This window comes from Bactrocera tryoni, chromosome 1, assembly GCF_016617805.1.
Source record: "Bactrocera tryoni isolate S06 chromosome 1, CSIRO_BtryS06_freeze2, whole genome shotgun sequence".
In the NCBI taxonomy this organism is placed as follows: domain Eukaryota; kingdom Metazoa; phylum Arthropoda; class Insecta; order Diptera; family Tephritidae; genus Bactrocera; species Bactrocera tryoni.
Window position 1 is genome coordinate 22,272,462 of NC_052499.1, and position 18,016 is coordinate 22,290,477.

At 37.6% G+C, this 18,016-nt stretch overlaps 8 protein-coding genes across 9 annotated transcripts in view; 3 read left to right on the plus strand and 5 right to left on the minus strand.

The window, feature by feature from the left end:
- The window catches only part of LOC120767067 (acetylcholine receptor subunit beta-like 2), a 29,600-nt gene extending 28,081 nt beyond the window's left edge, over positions 1 to 1,519 (minus strand). For both annotated transcript variants that reach the window (XM_040092925.1, XM_040092934.1), the window contains exons 1-2: positions 1,336 to 1,519; positions 643 to 836 (exon numbers count right to left, since the gene is read on the minus strand). In XM_040092925.1, the coding sequence (XP_039948859.1) occupies positions 643 to 836; positions 1,336 to 1,393 (252 nt within the window). In that variant the 5' untranslated portion in view covers positions 1,394 to 1,519. The remainder of the gene's footprint in view (positions 1 to 642; positions 837 to 1,335) is intronic.
- A 2,334-nt stretch (positions 1,520 to 3,853) lies between these two features.
- Positions 3,854 to 6,858, plus strand: LOC120782574 (putative leucine-rich repeat-containing protein DDB_G0290503). The gene is made up of 5 exons (XM_040114918.1): positions 3,854 to 4,035; positions 4,093 to 5,748; positions 5,834 to 5,975; positions 6,056 to 6,218; positions 6,351 to 6,858. The coding sequence occupies exons 1-5, from the start codon at positions 3,936 to 3,938 to the stop codon at positions 6,768 to 6,770; spliced, it is 2,481 nt and encodes an 826-aa protein (XP_039970852.1). The 5' UTR covers positions 3,854 to 3,935; the 3' UTR covers positions 6,771 to 6,858.
- A 6-nt stretch (positions 6,859 to 6,864) lies between these two features.
- Positions 6,865 to 7,854, minus strand: LOC120782588 (DNA replication complex GINS protein SLD5). Its single transcript, XM_040114943.1, has 3 exons — positions 7,618 to 7,854; positions 7,110 to 7,563; positions 6,865 to 7,048 (listed from the first exon to the last, which is right to left on the minus strand). Exons 1-3 carry the CDS (start codon positions 7,714 to 7,716, stop codon positions 6,927 to 6,929), a joined length of 675 nt encoding a protein of 224 aa, XP_039970877.1. The 5' UTR covers positions 7,717 to 7,854; the 3' UTR covers positions 6,865 to 6,926.
- A 328-nt stretch (positions 7,855 to 8,182) lies between these two features.
- LOC120782602 (pre-rRNA-processing protein TSR2 homolog) lies at positions 8,183 to 9,020 on the plus strand. Its single transcript, XM_040114969.1, has 3 exons — positions 8,183 to 8,331; positions 8,408 to 8,546; positions 8,601 to 9,020. Exons 1-3 carry the CDS (start codon positions 8,215 to 8,217, stop codon positions 8,927 to 8,929), a joined length of 585 nt encoding a protein of 194 aa, XP_039970903.1. The 5' UTR covers positions 8,183 to 8,214; the 3' UTR covers positions 8,930 to 9,020.
- Positions 9,021 to 9,022: 2 nt separating this feature from the next.
- Positions 9,023 to 9,573, minus strand: LOC120782609 (phosphatidylinositol N-acetylglucosaminyltransferase subunit P). The gene has a single exon (XM_040114980.1). It carries the CDS (start codon positions 9,546 to 9,548, stop codon positions 9,048 to 9,050), a length of 501 nt encoding a protein of 166 aa, XP_039970914.1. The 5' UTR covers positions 9,549 to 9,573; the 3' UTR covers positions 9,023 to 9,047.
- Positions 9,490 to 10,006, minus strand: LOC120782619. The gene is made up of 2 exons (XM_040114990.1): positions 9,855 to 10,006; positions 9,490 to 9,796 (listed from the first exon to the last, which is right to left on the minus strand). The coding sequence occupies exons 1-2, from the start codon at positions 9,911 to 9,913 to the stop codon at positions 9,514 to 9,516; spliced, it is 342 nt and encodes a 113-aa protein (XP_039970924.1). The 5' UTR covers positions 9,914 to 10,006; the 3' UTR covers positions 9,490 to 9,513.
- Positions 10,007 to 10,258: 252 nt separating this feature from the next.
- Positions 10,259 to 11,146, plus strand: LOC120782596. Its single transcript, XM_040114955.1, has one exon. The coding sequence runs from the start codon at positions 10,351 to 10,353 to the stop codon at positions 10,978 to 10,980; it is 630 nt and encodes a 209-aa protein (XP_039970889.1). The 5' UTR covers positions 10,259 to 10,350; the 3' UTR covers positions 10,981 to 11,146.
- Positions 11,057 to 13,756, minus strand: LOC120782579 (pre-mRNA 3'-end-processing factor FIP1). The gene is made up of 6 exons (XM_040114930.1): positions 13,212 to 13,756; positions 12,161 to 13,148; positions 11,815 to 12,097; positions 11,605 to 11,761; positions 11,465 to 11,538; positions 11,057 to 11,408 (listed from the first exon to the last, which is right to left on the minus strand). Exons 1-6 carry the CDS (start codon positions 13,542 to 13,544, stop codon positions 11,249 to 11,251), a joined length of 1,995 nt encoding a protein of 664 aa, XP_039970864.1. The 5' UTR covers positions 13,545 to 13,756; the 3' UTR covers positions 11,057 to 11,248.
- Positions 13,757 to 18,016: the final 4,260 nt, after the last annotated feature.

An 18,016-nucleotide genomic window follows, 5' to 3' on the forward strand; every position in this document is an offset into this window, starting at 1 on the left:
TTTGTATGTAAATAATAAATTCGTTTGGTTTGGCCTCTGATAACAGAAAAATTTATATAAAGTTTTGAAAGTCAAGAGTTGAGGCCCAAATAAACCAAGCGCCATTTTACATGTTCTGTATCAGTGTATTCAAAAAATAACGGTAATTTTAAAATGTAAATTTCGCGGGCTTGAAGGGTCCAATTGACAAAAGTACGACAAAATTTTCAGCTGTATTCATTGATTACTGTGTCTGTAGCAGCCGCTAGATTTAGACGTGTTTTATGAGCTTGGTGACTTTCGTTTGTTAAAAGAAATGGTTCAAAGAATTTCTTCGCGAATTTTTGGCCAAAAATAATTACTGTAACGATGACCCAGCCTTCATATTCTCCAGACACGTTGAAAGAGCTAAAAGCTATACTAAAGATAGAGTTTGAGAAGGCTTTCAACGATTGGAATGAGTGCGGGCATAAGTGCAAAATATCGAATGGCGACTATTTTCAAGGCGTCAACATTAATGTAGACAAATGAATAAATATTTTTTCAAAACAGAAAAGTCCCGTTATTTTTTAACACACCTCGTATGTAGATTATTTATCGAAAAAAAATGTTATTTACTTGCAATAATATGTATTTTTTCGCCGAATTTGATGATCCACTCACCTGCTTCACCCACAAATTGGTGGTCATAACTTGATTTCGCAAATTCACTTCAATGAGCTGAGACAACTTTAAGCCTAACCATACTGTCAATGTCTCAGTATTATTGACAACAGGGCGTATGAGTCTGTTGTAGTTACTCAATAAATCATCATAAAGACGTTTGGTGTCTGGATTAGCCTCGAAACTGATAGGAGCTAAAAGTTAAGTGTTTTTCTTTTGAATTACTTTAATTTCAAAATAAAATAAAATAAATGCAAAACTAATTAGGAAGAAAAGTACAGCTTAGAACTACGATGTAAAAACTCGGCTCTGTAGTATATGAAATAAACACGTTTAAAAACTTAAAAGCGTCTCCCGCTAAGAACACATCTGATAAGCACGTCAGCTGAGCACGTGCCAAATGTAAACAAAGAAATGAGTAATAAGTAAACAGTTAACAAAAAATCTTCCCAAACAAACTCAAACTACAGTGTAAATTTATTGCATCCACCCGCATAAAATAACCCAAAACAAAGTAAATCGACGCATGCGCACGAGCTTATGTCATACTGACAGCTGTCAACAGTATAAACCACCCCTTGCTGTCGAATCGCAAAAAAGTATACAGAATATAAATGCATAGAATGCTTCCACACCCCAAAATAATAAGTAAACTAATTAATTTTCGTTGATATTTTTCTTTTTGCCACTCACGCGTTGCACTACTGTAGGGAAAGAGGAGTAAAAAATGCACAAAAACTACTTTTAACATCTTCGCGAGTGCCAACGTTATCTAATTTATTATTTTACACATGTAAATTGTATAAAATTGTTTCACATATTTTTTTATCACTAAAATTATTGCTAACGACGAACGTGGTTCGAGCGTTTAGGATGCGCTCATTTGCAGGACTAAAGTTTTATGCGTATGCCGAGCTATACGGAAGCTGTATCGGCATCTAGATGACATTTGAAGTAAGGGAAATTTCCCTTAAAACAGAATGAGTGGTTTGAAAGCAATATTAACGGGTTTTTATTTTGAACTTTTACACAAATTTTGAATTTGCTAAAAATTAAGAATAATTAACATGTTTAAATATGTATTTACCTTTTTGAAAGTTTGAAAAAATCTACTAAAAAATAGATTTTTTTCTTTCAGATTTGTATCTCAAAGACCTGTATAAAATTTCATGAAGATCGGTTGAGTAGCTCTCGAGAAATCTTGCCACAAAAACACAATTTCGGGAAAAACGCGTTTAAAGACGGCGCACTTAACTTAGCTAGCCTCTAGCGCACAAGTTCTCAAGGCTGTAACTTAGGACAATTTTCTAGAAGTGTTGTAGAATATAATAAGACAATAAAAAAAATTCGATTTTTTAAAACCCGTAAACCCATGTAATATATATAAGTTCATAACGTCATGAACGAAAAAATTAAAATGTTCAAATGTGGCTGTAGACCTGTGAAGTAAAATCTACTATTAACCAGATATTCACCATGCTCCGAGTCTTGGAAAAGACTCGTGAAAAGAAGATCAACAAACACCACCTCTTCATCGATTTTAATGCTGCTTGCGTTAGCACGAAAAGGAGCTGATTCTACATCACTATATCTGAATTTGCAAAACTAACTAACAAAGCGGACTCTCTATCGTGTGAGTGTAAGCTGTCGTAAGTCGTACGTCGAAGATATTGATACGATTGGCCTCAACAGCCGCCGTTAGTTCTTGTTTTCCCAGATTGGGTAAGGAAGCGAAGCGTATGGGTCTGGTTGTAAACAAGGACTCCTCCTGTCATCAAACAAACAGTCATCGCATTCGCAACTTAGCTCGCACGTCACTGTTGACAGTCATAAATTTGAAGTCGTAAATAGTTTCGTCTATTTTGGAACCAGTATTAACACCAACAACACTATCACAATGAAATAAGAGGGTAGATTTCTCTTCTCCTTTACTGGCGTAGACACCGTTTACGCGATTATAGTCAAGTTAACAACAGCACCAGGTCCTTCTCCACGTGGTCTTTCCAACGGAGGTGAGACCTTTCTCTTCCGCTGCTTCCAACCACGGGTATTGCGTCGAATACTTTCGGAGCTGGAGTGTTTTCGTCCATACGTACGACATGACCTAGCCAACGCAGCCGCCGTCTCTTAGTTCGCTGAACTATGTCAATGTCGTCGTATATCTCGTACAGCTCATCGTTCCATCGAATTCGAAACTCGCCGTGGCCAATCATCCTCAAAACTACTCTCTCAAACAATCCTAACGCCGACTCAACAGTTGTTGCCATCGTCAATGACTACGCACCATATAATAGGGATGGGAAGGATGAGTGACTTAGAGAGTTTGGTCTTTGTTCGTCGAGAGAGAACTTTACTTCTCAATTGCCTACTCAGTCCAAAGTAGCACCTGTTGGCAAGAGATATTCTGGATGGATTTCGAGATTGTTGTTGCTGTTAATACTGATTCCAAGATTGAAGAAATTATCAAAAACTTCGAAGTTATGACTGTCAACAGTGACGTGGGAACCTATATGCCTTATTCGATGAAATAAAACGTCGATTAATAATGACGCCCACATCGCATGTTATGGTATTGTCAAACTACTTGAAGTGCGATAACTCTTTGAGGAATAACTCTAGAAACCAGCAAATACTTTGATAAAGCTTGTGACTGTGGATATCATCTTATGTCATCCATATATGTATATTGTCGATTCCGCAACAATCAGGTCAACGGAAATGGATTAATACCTCACAAATGCCCTCCATATGCGTTGAGTTAAAACTTTTAAGGGAATAATTTTTGGTACTACAATAACATCAACCACTTTAAAGCGCTTTGTCCACAAAATCTAATTGAAGTACCAACTGAAACGCTAAGTCAGAGAAGAAGTGCGGGAAGAGTGTGGAAACAAGGATTCCAGTACGAAGAATTCTATTATATCAAATGTTTCACATCACATAGTTCATTCCTCATTCCTTCTTTTGTATTAGGTTACGGACGGAAGATACCCATCAACATACATCACGCAACGCAGATTCCTTACTTAACTTATCCAACATTTCCCCACTTGTGGAACATTAGCTCGATCTTCTGTGTTTGTTAACCAAATACAGCAACGCTGAGCGTTAAGCATTTTATAAACTACCCTTTCCTATTACGTGACCCCCTCAAAGTTGAAAGTCACATTGTTGCTTGGCGACCATTGACAGCGTTTCGGCCAAACAAAAACAGATTTGTCTATATTTTCAGGAAGTATGGTTTTTTGTGTTTTATTTACATTAATGTGCGTTGTTTGATTTGCCACACGATAATGGCAATAAACTTTAATTACAATTATCCACAAGTTGCGCGTGAAGCCGGTTTTAAGCTGCGGCAATACAAAGATGGACCCATCGACTGGCGTATTTTAGGTAAGCAAATTAAACCATAATTAAAAACGCTATCCAAACAACATTTTGCCTACGTAGGATCCATCGAAATTGAGCGTCTACTGCAGGATCAACGAATCGAGCAGGTAGACTCATTGCTGTCGCATCTCTCCGAAGCGCCTTTGGCCACAATATTGGATACAAATATATTAGATAGTGGCATAGCCAAGTATTTCGTAGTCTCACAGTTTGCCATACAATACCTGCTCTTCTGTCGCAAGTTTCTCGATGAAACTATACGTGAGTTGCGCGAGGCGCACGCCGAATCGCAAATGGATGTTGCCAAATTGCGAAAATCCCTTACCGAAGCGAATAATGAGATCTTACAGCTACACAAGAAGATCACACAAATCGAGGCTATACACGAGGTGGTATATCCATGTCATCTCTGCACTAAGAGCTTCATCAGCAACGACGCGTTGAATATACACATCAGTCGTCGTCATGGCATGCGGACCACAAACAATGTGGCAGTTCTGGGAAGGACCAATAACAGTAACGACGCTGGAATCTCTGAACGTCATACTGAAACTTCTACCGGCACCAAAGAGCGCGAGCACAATGATTTACAGTTGATTAATGCCATCAAATTGGAGCTGGAAATTAAGCAGCTTAAAGAGCGCCTTAACAATGCGGAACGCGATATACGTGAACGCAATATGACAACGTCAAACAGCAGCAGGCGCGGTACGCCACGTGAACCAACGAAAACTGTTAAAAGCATCGCCATACAGAGTGAATTGCTGGAGATTAAAGAACAAGATGACGGCGCAGATGCGACCTTAAATAGCGCCAGCACCGACAGCAGCGAGATGAGGGAACGCAAAGCACAGTTAAATAAGTTGCAGACGAAAATACAGGAATTTGAGGCGTGGCGCCAAATGCAGCAGACCAATAATGAGGAGTCCATTGCTGAAATTAATCGGAAGCTTGGCGAAATCGTGCACACATTGGAAGAGACGAAAACTGCGCCGACTATGACACCAGTGACTGCGACTGTCGAACCAAAAGTGGAGGAGGAACGCATAGATGCAGCCACCTTGTCAAGACATGGTTCCCCTTCGGTGGAAGATCTCGAGCGCTTGTTAACGCAGAAAGTGGTTGAAATCGGGCAAAAAAGCGCAGAAAAGCTGGAAGAGTTCGTACACAACATGGAGGCTAACTATAAGGAGAAACTAGACGAACTTGAACGCGAAATAAAGAAACGCAACGCTGCTGAACTTAGATTAGTGAGCGAAAAGAAAGCTTCCGTTGATGCAGCAGACGAAACGAAAGATGCAGAAACAAAAACTAGCACACGCGCTGCTTCCATTGTTGAAACGAATTTGCCGCCACGCGATATAACATATACAGCGTTTAATCCCACAGATAGTGATTCTAGTCTAAGTATTGAACCGAAGCCCGAAGCAGCGAAGCGTATGCCACGCATCAGACGAAGCATTAATGTGGTTTCGGAAGTCGTTGCACCAGACAGGGCTAAGCACACCGATGAAACGTATTTAATAATGGATGAAGAGATTAGGCCGGCGGCAACGGCAGTGAAGCCAAAACCAAGAGTGCGCAAAATCAGAAGTGTTGAAACAGCATTGCCGGATAAGAAGCATATGCAAGGCGAAGAATTGTGTTCGCTGAGCGCGGAGAGCAATAGAACGTTTGTTAAGCCAGAAAATGCGGATTTGGTATTAGATGATAAAGGTTTGAGTGTTTTACCAAGAATATTAATGTTGAAAATTAATTAATAATTTCTACATCTATGTACATATAATTAAAAACTTTACAGTCGAAAACGACAGCACGGATATCGCGGAGAGCTTGAGTAGTGAGAGTGAGGAAAGCAGCAGTAAAACGGAACTAACCCGGACACCTCAGAAACCGGCAAATGTCAAAGAAAAGAAAAAAGTAGAGGCTGCGAAAAACCCTAAGTACACCTATACCCAAAAACAAATAGTTTTACAATGTTCTTATCTAAAATTATTTGTATCTACATATTTTTTGTGCTTAGAGAACCGCCAAAACCGAAACTCTTCACACGAAACGATGCTCAGAGAATGGTAAATAAACGCTTAATTGCGGCCGGCTTGGAACCAAAAGCGCTTGCCATATCCACAGCTGCCATGAAGCGCATGAACTCGGAACTGGTTGAAAAACGGCAAAAATTAAAGCAGGTGTGTCACACAGCTGTGAATAGTATTATAACATCAGTATTATAACTTCGGTGCAACCAAAGCTAACGTTTTTCTTGTTTTAAATGCAAATTACTTGCAAATATTTCAATTTTGTTTTCTCTCCAATCACAGAAATATCCCAACTTTTATGTAACACGTAACAAAATCAAGAAGCTGGTGGATAAGCTGTGCTCTACAAAACTTCCCGCGCCCGTTAAAGATATGTTGATGCACACCAAGCCAATTAAACCGAAAACGACTTACAATGTAGCGCGACAGAAGCGCGATGACGTACAAGTTTCAACCGAATTAGAAAGCTTCGAAACACTTGAGCTGACGTCCACACCTATCCAAACTACACAGACTATGCGTGAAAAAGACGAATTCAAACAACGTTTAGAACGTATACTCGCCTCTCCAATGCGACAGCCGATTGACGACGATATGAATATCGCTAATCAACAGGTGGCGACTGCACAAATACATGCTGCTCCACCTGTACCATTAACGCGCAAACGTGTTATGTTTAATACACTTAGCCAAAACACTTAGTTAAAAAAACATTGATGGCAGTGGCGAGAGGATGTAACCATTGACTATTAAATAGACATATAAAACTCCAATATTATATGTATATACATACATATTTAAAAAATAATAAAATTCGTATATTTACATCATTATACCTAAACTATTACAGGAGTAATATTATATTAGTTGTGCTTGATTTTTGTATATTAAATCGGACACTAGTTGATAAGGTATTATGTGTTGCGAACCAGCAGTCAAATCGACCTCCTCATCATCAACGCCAACGACAACAGATGGAACTGAAAAAAATAAATTTATGTTACTAAACTCTTAAACTAGTTACTGCAGTCCGAAAATTACCATCCACATTAGCTTTAATGAATACGTGACTCATTAGATTCGGTCGCACTATGCGTTGTTCAGCTTCCGCACGCTGCATATTAGGCATATACTGCAACGCCACTTGCTGAAAGTACTGTTCGACGTTATCAGCGAATTCTTGTGCATACTTGAACTCTTCCGGTGAAAGCCGCTTTTCAGCAACTTCTCTAGTTTCCTCTTCATTAAGAATATGTCTAGTGTAGGTTTCTATTTTTTGTAAGCGACACCGTAAATAACTAGCCATGACATATCGAATACGTTCCAACTCCATTTGATGTACGATGAATCGGAAATCATTTTTATCCAAATCTTTCATATTCTCCTCCATATGTGCTACCTGTCCAAGCATCAGCTCCAACATGTCGGTTTGATGTTGCAGAATTTCGGGTGCACATAATTCATTTTTCCAAGCTGTTTCAACAATTTCTAACACCTACAAGCAAAAATATATATTGCAAAAATTGTTGACGCAAAATTATCTTTACACCTTCTGAGCTGTAATCAATTCCTCCTCGTCAACCTGGTCATCAAAATCCTCATTTTGCTCCGTATCGCTTAGCGGTGGAATAATGTCGCCCTCAGACATTATTAAGATATGTGTTTTGCTGAATTTATTTTTCGACTTGATCTATGCTTAAATAAATTATGGCGCGCAGATAAAAATTAAAAACAATGAAGTGCTATACAAATGAGTTTTGTTTTGGATGATTAATTAACCCTTTTTGAGTAGTCTCAAAAATCGCTGATGGTGTCTTAAGATCAGCTGTTTCAGTCAAATGTTCGTACAGTAATGTCTTAAATTATAGTAGCTTCCAAAACATTATACATTGTTGTTTAATATTACAAAAAAACAAACAGAATATTTTACAACGTGAAATGTTTTGATTTATACTTTTAATTAATATTTAATAATATAATTTCGATTTATTTTCTATTTAGTATTCGACTCTTTTTAATTAATTTATTTACATTATGATTTGATAGTAATTATGCTTTTCTGTATGCAACCCTGCCTACACATGTGCTTGAGTTTGTTTTGACAATTACTATAGAAGATCTTTTTCCCAAACAAACCTCTGGAGACATGACCCAAGCAGATTTCCAAAAGAATTTCCGTTTGGTTTTGGAAAAAATCTTCAACAACTGGCAAAATTTGCGACTAGCTGTTGAACATGGAATGGGTGGACGTAATGGACAACAAGTACAGTCAATATCAATACGTTTAAATATATATACATATATGTATGTCTAATAAATTATTCGAATATTTTTCACAGCTAGCAATTGAAATTATGGACTACACATACAAATATTGCATAGGCAATGAAAATATAACACAAGGCGAACTGCAAGATGTTTTGGAAGACTTATTAGATCAGGAATTCGACACAATCTGTGATGACAACTCAATTCCAGGTGAGCCTATAAGATTTTAATTTAGGAGGAAAAAAAATAATGTTATATTTCCAGAGATCTGCCGTAATTTATTGCGTTACAAAGCGCTCTGTCTTAAAGGCGAGTATGCGCTAATTGAAAGCGAATTAAGCAAACTGCCACAGGGTAAAGACTGGTTGCGCCCAGATGTAAAAATTGTGTATACACCAGTTGCAGGAGAAGATTCATCTTCAGACGAAGATGATGAGAGTGGTGACTCAGAAGATGGTATGGATGTAGACGATGATGACAGTGATTTGGCCAGTTGTAGCCGTGTAACAAGATCGCAAACACGCAGAAAACAACAGGAAGAATTCGTTGAACCTGAACCTGGCTGGACAACTGTGCGTACTAGAAGGAAGTAGTATATATTCGTAAAAAAATTTCACATAACTTAACTAACGTAGTTAAATAAACGAGTTCACGCATGTTATATTTTAAAGTGAAAACTCAAAATATTGGTGCATTTATTTATGGTTTATTTTAATCCATAATACTCCGGTTAACATCTTGTAAATCTAAAAATCGTAATGTAGATATCTGTTCATGAGCAGCTGGTAGTTGATGCGTGCCTTGACAATATCTACAATTTGACAACACTTTACGTTCTTTTCGAGGAGTCACTTGTATATTGTGTCGTACTCTAGACCATAAACTTGTATTCAATGATTTTGCATCTATATCTATTTCTGCATGTCGAAGTAATAAAGCTGTATCCATCACAGACTCCAATTGATCTACATTGGGTGTCATCGCAAGTCCTATCCCGGGGTAAATGAAGAACTCGAAGAAAAACATGCCCATAAGTATTAGTATTGGAAGATAGGCAGCAAAGTATTTATCAGGTAAGTAATGCAAACCCCAACTCTCTGTTGGAAGCAATGCCCACATTACATACAAAATGAAAAGAGTAAGAAATAGTAAATAAAAACCAAAACCATAGACTGCTCTATGTGGAGTTGGCGCTGGCGTGTGCTCCGGCATTGTCGTTGTCAGAGTTTTTTAGCTCAAATTCTTTTATTGTATCCGTACAAAGTAGAAGAGCACCAAAAAATGATGTGATTGCTGTGCGAAGATTTTTTACTTGGTCGGCAACAAAATGCACTTCTATTTGATCACCCAATAAAAGGAGCTCCTTTTTGACAAAATTGCGACGCGGTTCTTTATCCACACTTAACACACGGTATGCAATTTCTGCACTCTTTGCTGTTTCGAATGGGATTTTTAGAGTCCTGAAAAAAACAAAGAATATTAGAAAAAGTATTGATACAGCAATTCACTTTAACATACGCTTCAGTAGCTTTTTTCTCTGTATGTTCATCAGAGCCTGAATCTGTTGAAGGTTGCATATTTAACTTAATATTATCAATTACTTTTTAACTTGCACTTATCATGGTGTATATAAACTCTACCGTGATATAAACATACGAAGATCTTCATGTATTCAGAGGTTCAAATGGTTAATAGGGTTCACAATGTGAAATGGAATTACTACACAAACATAAGAATTTAATTGCATTACATGAAACATGGTTTTTTTCTACAAAATTTATTTTTGCTACAAATTCATATATATCACGTGTTTTAATAAAAAGTTAGTATTTGCAAAAGATAAACTTTAAAATATAATGAATGGTATTCTTAAAAGTTAATAAATAAACTACGCCCTGTGCCGTCAAAAATGCACAAACAAAATATTTGACAAGTAATTTGTTGACATCATACGTTGAAAATATCTGTAATTTTACAATTTTTGTTCAGTTACCGCTTACAAACTTAACCAACAATGGAAGCATTAGATTTACTTGAAAAGCGTATTGATACACTATCTCGAATGTTGGGTCCGCTTCCCGACGAAGGAAACACAGCATCTGCAGGTGCTGGCTCCGATTCAAACAAACCACCAGCCGCACCCGATACAGTAGTCGACTCATTACTAACAGTGAATAGTATGCTAAGTGGGGTTATTGGTAACCGTGAACAAATTGCAAAAACAATTGCTCGTGCTCCTGAACTTGAAAAATATTTGGATCCAAATTTCTTAGAAGAGAATCAACAAGTTCGCTCAAAAGAAGTTTATTTAAATGCTATAGCCCCAGACTTACATTCTCAATTCGAACAGTTGGATCGTGTAAAACAACTTGAACCGACATTAGGCGCTGAATATTTCCGCAGTATACCAGGCGAATGTACCGAAAATTTGAAACAGCATTCAGAAGATAACACCGAGTTCGCTCACCAAGCCGAGTTAATAGAAGAAAGTTTAATTTTGGCTATGAAACGGTATGGGGAAATACAAACCGGACTTTTGGAGTCGCTTGGATCCATGAATAAACGGCTGGAAGCGATAGAAGAAAAAATGGATCAAAAAAAGCGGGCCGAAGCTGAAAAAGAACTACCCTCTCCTAAAGAGTGAACACTTTCGTCTATCTAATTCGTATTTGTATATTTTTAAGTTGCAATGGGCAGAAATTTATGTTCATAGATATGTATTAACTTGTATTTTATATGTAGCGTTTATTCTGATTACTTCTAAGTCCATGTCCTTTGCTCTGTCATAAATATAATTGAAAAATTGCTAACTTCGAACAATTATTAATTCGGCAAAAACTTTTCGCGTGTTCTTTTAATATTTTATTTTTCTAATTAACAGGCTGCTTTCATCTACACCGGAATCTTGTGTTTTACTCTTCTTCTTCTTTATCTTTACGATGCGATTTTTTCTTGTCACTACGATTTGTTGAAGATGTGCTACTTGTTTTACTGCTTCTCTCACGCTCTTTTTCACGAGATTTGGAGCGGCGCCGAGTCTTTTCACGGCTACGCGAGCGCTCTCGCCGCGACCTGTAACGGGACTCCATTAAAAACTTCAGTTAATTAAAATAAATAAACCTTATCACCTTTCTCGTTCACGATCTCGGTCTCGATCGCGTCGTCTTCGTTCACGTTCTTCATCTACCACACGATCAGAGTCCTATATGTCAGAAACAAATAAAGCATTAAAAAATTACAATAAATATTTTCTTTTTGGTTAACTTACATCAAGTTTTTCGCTTCTGTCTCGTTCCCTTTCTCGCTCGGATTCTCGATCACGTTCCCGTTCACGTTCTCTGTCTCGTTCGCGGTCACGCTCTTTTTCACGCGATTTCGATCGTCTTCGGGTTTTTTCACGGCTACGCGAACGTTCTCGTCGTGGTCTAAAAAATAAATTATGTTATAATACAATTTTGAGTTCTTTAAATTCACTTACCTTTCACGTTCTCTTTCTCGCTCTCGTTCACGTTCCCGCTCTCTTTCGGTTTCTCGATCTCTTTCACGATCGCGATCCCTGTCTCTATCTCTTCGGTCCGTACGCTCATATTCCCGCTCTCTTTCACGCTCACGCTCGTGCCGTTCGCGATCCATAAGGACGGGATTTGGTGGCCCACCACCATGTGGAGCCATCATTCGTGGTGGCCCCATCGGCATTCTCATTGGTGGCGCTCCTCCGGGACCCATCATCATGCCCATACCTGGTGGAGGTGGCCCCATGCCTGAATTAAAGATTTAAATTACTAATGAGATAAAGATTCTATTGAACAAAGTAAATTACTTACCCATATTTGGTGGAGGCATGCCAGGTAATAACGGTGGATGTTGCCGCATTTGTGGTGGCGGTCCCCCGATTTGTGGTGGGGGGACACCCATTGGCGGCACACCAGGTGGCCCAGCCATACCAGCTGCAGGTGGTGGTGCCATACTAGGCCCGGGCGTCAACTCTTTTATTCCTGAAGGCATCCAATTGGGATTTTCATTATTCCATTGTGACTCTTGTGTAGGCTCATAACCATAGTCAAATGTTTCGGGTTCCGGGAAATACGGTTCGTCATTAGGCGGTGGTGCACCAAAATTTGTTGGTATTTGTGATACCGTACCAGGACGTGAATATTCACGACATTCAGCTGTCATTACTTGAATAGGGTTCTCTTTACTGTTCGTACTGACAATTGGTCTTGGTCCTCGTGGCATACCCATTCCCATGCGAGGCGGTCCATGATGCATACCTTGAGGTGGTGGCAAAATTCCTGGTGGTGGCAATTGCATCTGCTCCGGCACCATCCCTTGTGTCATTGTGGTAATCGGTGCGCCATTTGCAGGACCGTCATGCTGTCTTTCACCAGATTGATTTATGTTTTGTGTTAAACTAGCCAAACCAACACCACTTTCTTGAATACGAAATCTTTTTTGTCGTTCACAATAAGCACGCCAGGTCTCTTCATTGAAACCGTAATTAAAATAATCAGTTATATCCGCTCCAGGTTTCCGCCACGGTTTATCTTCTAAGGAATCAATACTAAATTCATGTGCTGGAACACCGTTTATAGTACCAACGCCTTCAAAATCTTCAACACTGAATTTTCCACCTGGCGCGCCAGACTTGGTCTTTTCTTGGCCTGATCCTGGTGGTCCACCCAATAAATTTGTTCGCTGCTTAATATTATACGTGCTGGGTGCTGCTTTTATATCACCAATTACCACATTAATATCATCGTCGGAGTCGTCGTCATCATCAGAATTCGCCTCACCATCTTCCGAACTTTTTGACTAAAGGTTATAAACATCAATATAATAAACACGCCAATTATTAATTTACTTTTAAATGTTTACCTTTTGTGCGTTTTCGCCCCCATCGTCGTCACCATCAGTAGTATCAGCCACTGTGCTAGCAGCTGCCGCTGCGGCTTCTTCATCCTCTTCCATTTCTTGTGCTGGATCTTCGAATTCCCCAAACGGCTCCTCTTCATCAGGAGATCCCCCCAGTGGTGGCACTGTTGCTTCACTTGCTCCCCCCAAAGCTGTTGCTTCATTTTCTGATTTTTGCGAAAGAAGCGGTCTTTCATCGCCAATGCCGGCTGCGGCCTCAACATTCTCTTCATTTGTTGTAGAATCAGGATTCGATGTGCCATAAAGCCAGCTATCCTCATTCGTATCATCGGCCATGATTTTCTATATATCTAATCTTTTGTCCTCAAATGTTTTAAATGAAAATACGTAGACTGTCACCAAAATGCGTTTATTAAAGTTTCTCGCCTAAGTAATATACTTACATAAATGCGTCTAATCGTTCGAGGTACAGGGCGACCATTAATTCAAATTCAACGCAGAAAATATTTATGAAACTGTTATACATGCGTTTGGTTTATTTTCGCAAAAGTTCTTTCGGTATTTTTTTTTATTATCTCGTAACGTCAATCCTTAATAAAAAATTTCAGAAAAAAAAAATAATTTTATTAATACTTTAGCTTAATGTATTTTCAATATGCAGATATGAATATACTATTGTAAATGTGTTCACATATCTTCCATATATATGTATTTAGTTTGTAAATTTATTACGAAATTATTTTTTTAAACAATTTGATGTTTATAATTTTCTATAAATGTATGCAATCTCTTTCTTTTTTGTATACTTTATAGTAAACCTAATGAATTTATTGTTTGCGCAAACGTAAATAAACAATTAATTAAATATTGTGCAGTATTGATATTGCAGTATAAAAAATTACTGGATAAAAAATATTATTTCCGAAAGAAAAAAAATTATTTAATTAGTTATTTGTCAATAAATTCCATGAGATACGGCAAATGTGTCTATTGTTACCTATCAGTATTTAATCAACTCGCTCTCAGCTTTAACATCTCTTGACTTAACATTCTATAAAAGCTTTAAATTGTTTCTGGTTTTACTTTTAAAAATCATTATTTTCTCATTCATTGTTGAAAGCGCTATTGATCAGTTAACAATTTATGTTCTAAAGCTATTTTTTAATTTTCGATAAATTGCTCGATTGAGTTGTTTCAAAATTATAACAGTAAGTGTAATTAAAGCAAAAAGCTTATAAATTATAAAAGAAAAATTTGCAGAATGCGTTTGAAAATTAGGTAAGTTATTGAAAATGTCCAAAACTCTTTATTGAAGCTCAATATTTACATTAGCAATATGTTTTAATAAATAATTAAATGTAAAAAAATAGCAATTCTTATTTAAGAATTTAATAATTGAATTAAATTTAAGTTGTTTTATTAAAACCAAAATTATAAGAACTTTGTAAATAAAAAAAGCATAATAACAATTAATATCACGCAACAATATAAACCAAACTCAAAACTATGGTAAATAGTTTAATTCGTTTTGTGCTGTGAAAGTACGAATCTGCTTAAGAGTACCACTAAATATGTTAGAAGTTGGGTCGCGAAAAACATAAAATGTATTAATATTAAAAATCATGTTGTTTCATTTTGTCTTCATTCATCAGCACTTATATTTGTATAATAATGTATGTTTATTACAAGTAATGACCTCTCTAAAAGCCTGCTTTGTTGTTGTCCTGACGCACGGGATATACTCGCACACACCCTATTTAATCTATGACGCCAGAATGATCTGTTACTTATCAGCCTGAATATTTAAAATGTAATAAAAACAATGTGCAGTTATTAAAAACATGTTTTCCAGCAGAATTTCGTAACAACACACTTAAAGCTGTTGCTGAGTGCATTTCTGTCTAGCCGTCTGCTACTCGGAAGACGTATGTACATACATATGTAGATATTTAGAGCATCTCTAATACTATTATTTAATGAAAAGTAATCGTATTTTCCTAATATTACCTGCATTCTATAGAAAAGCAATATTTGTTTCTCTGATGTTTAAGTAGTCTTCAAGCAGCTTTTTTTTTACAAAAAAATTAACAGTTTTACTCTCAATAGGCATATATTATACATCTGTAAGTATGTATGTATGCACATAAAATGCTTTATGATTCACCTCAGTAATAGTTCTCTTATCAATGTCTTCCCCCGACCTTAGAAAGCTGATGAAAGATTACTTTACTAATTGCCTAATCTGTAATATATGTATGTACATATGTATGTGAGCCTGTTTAAGGCATTTGAAGCTACAAGTTGTTCATTCATATATTACAGATTAGTACAATTAATATCTTTCATCAACAAATCGAGAGCATTCAATATTCTTCCTACTGAAAAGATTGAATCGATAAAGAAGCATCGATAGCATGCATGCAGCAACAGATGTGCCGCATATGCTGATGAGCAAACTGACCAATTTTAAATGGCGAACTGCAAACATCGAGAGAACAAATATTGCTTTCTATAGAATGCGAACAATATTAGGAGAAATACGTTTACTGCAAATAATATTGATAGAGATACTCTAAATTTGAACCTACAAGTTGTTCATACCAACACAGAAAGCGCAATAACCGCATTTGAACCTACAAGTTGTTCATAAGAAAGGTCGATACTGTCGCTTATACGATATAACTACAAAATGTAAATAACGATGAATGAAGACAAAATGAGCTAACATGTTTACAACTATTGGCTGCATTTTGTATTTCTCGACTAACACAACATGCTAGTGTTGCTCTTAAACGAATTCGTACTGTCAACCGCAGCACAAAACGAAATTAGCTTATTTACCGTAGTTTGAGTTTGATTTATGGCTGTTGCGTGATATTAATTGTTATTATGCTTTTATTTACAAAGTTCTTGTAATTTTGGTGTTAATAAAACAACTTAAAATTTAATTCATTATTAAGTGTAAATAGAGGTATGACTTACATTTAGTATTTGTTAAAACATATTGTAATGTATTGACTTCAGCTCTTTTGGACATTTTCCCCACAATTCAGAGCGCATTCTGAAATTTTAACATATTGGCTTTGCTTTTAATTACGCTTGCTGTTATGAATTTTGAAACAGCTTCAATCGGCAATTTATCGAGAATTAAAGGCAACAGAATTGACCAGCTTGATCGGCAACGCTTGCTGTGAATGAAGAAATAATGTTTTTAAAAGTAGGCTCGAAACAATTTAAGCTTTTATAGAAGATGTTAAGTCGAGATGTTAAGCTTTGGTGAGATGATGCCAAATACTGATAGTGTAACAATGAACATTTACCATGTCTCGTAAGGAACTGACAAATAACTAATTAAATAATTTTTTCGCTTCGGAAATAATATTTTTTATCGGCAATTTTTAACTGCTGTCTCAATACTGCAATATATTTAATTATTTACGTTTTAGCATGGCTCTTTCGTCGTGAGTTTATAAAAGTATGCAAAAGAAAATTGCGCTCACGGCCCCATGAAATTATAAACATCAAGTGTTTAAAACGAGGGCTTCGTGTCTTACGAGCTAATACGCTTCTGTGGAAGACGCAATGTTGCATTGGCACCATATTAATATCTGCATTAATGCAACTAAGTGATAATAAAGGTATTTTTTTTTCTGAAATTTTATTGAGGGTGACGTGCAGACAATAAAAAATATTTTGCGAAATAAACAAACGCGTAACGCAGTTTCATAAATATTTTGCGTTGGTGGTCAATGATGCCCTGTACCTCGAACAGACACATTTTATCTTCAGTATATTGCCAGGCGGCACAATAAACACATTTTATTGTTTGATACGTATTTTCATTAAGCATTTACGAACAGGCCAGATGCTATAAGAAAATGTGACCGATGATACGAATGAGGAATAGCTGGCTTTATGTCCTGATGCAACAAATGAAAAGAATGTTGAAGGCCGGCGATGACGCTTCGCAAAAATCGAAAACGGCTGGTGGCTGGCAATTGCGGAGATCTGACCGTTGAGAACTTCGAATCCAGCACAATGGTAGCGGCTAACTACTAACGGTAACTGTCTACTGATGGTGACGTGGGGCGAAACACGAAAGATGAAACATTTAAAGTGGGGTAATATTGGCGTGTTTAATATATTGATGTTTGTAACCTTTGGTCAGGGATTTCGAAGATGAGGGCGAATTCTGATGACGACGACTGTTGATGATATTATGGTGTGATAACAAAGCGGCACTTCCTTCGCTATAATGGCGGCAATTTTAAGCCCCAGACCCGCCGAGATAAGGCAATGCTGGCGCGCCGAGCCGTTTTGAGCTGACTTACCAAACGTGTTCCCAACATGAGCAATATTGATTCGCAGAAGATGGTAAATGACGAAAACTGAGCGAATATAACGGTATTTTAATTGCGGTTTCAACAGAAGGCCTGGCGTGTACCGACCGAACGACAGAACTGGTATTCCGAAACCGGTGTTGATTTGTTAACACCGAAAACATCGTCAATCTGGTGGCATGATGTTCTGCAGATGGCACCGATACCACAATGACACGAGGGCTGGTAGCGGGCGAATACCCCGGTGCCGCCGCCGGGCTGCCACCTCGGAAGGACTGCATGGAATGCGAACCAGGCTGATAGAACGCGAGCGGCAAGAACCTGACTGGCTGACGGCGAGTAGTGAATATTCGCGTCGCAACGACTGTCGCAAATACTGCAAAATTTTGGTGCACCACAATAACGTTGCTTCCCGGAACCCCAGCGACTGACTATGGTATGGCTTTACAGAATGCAATGAAATAATGG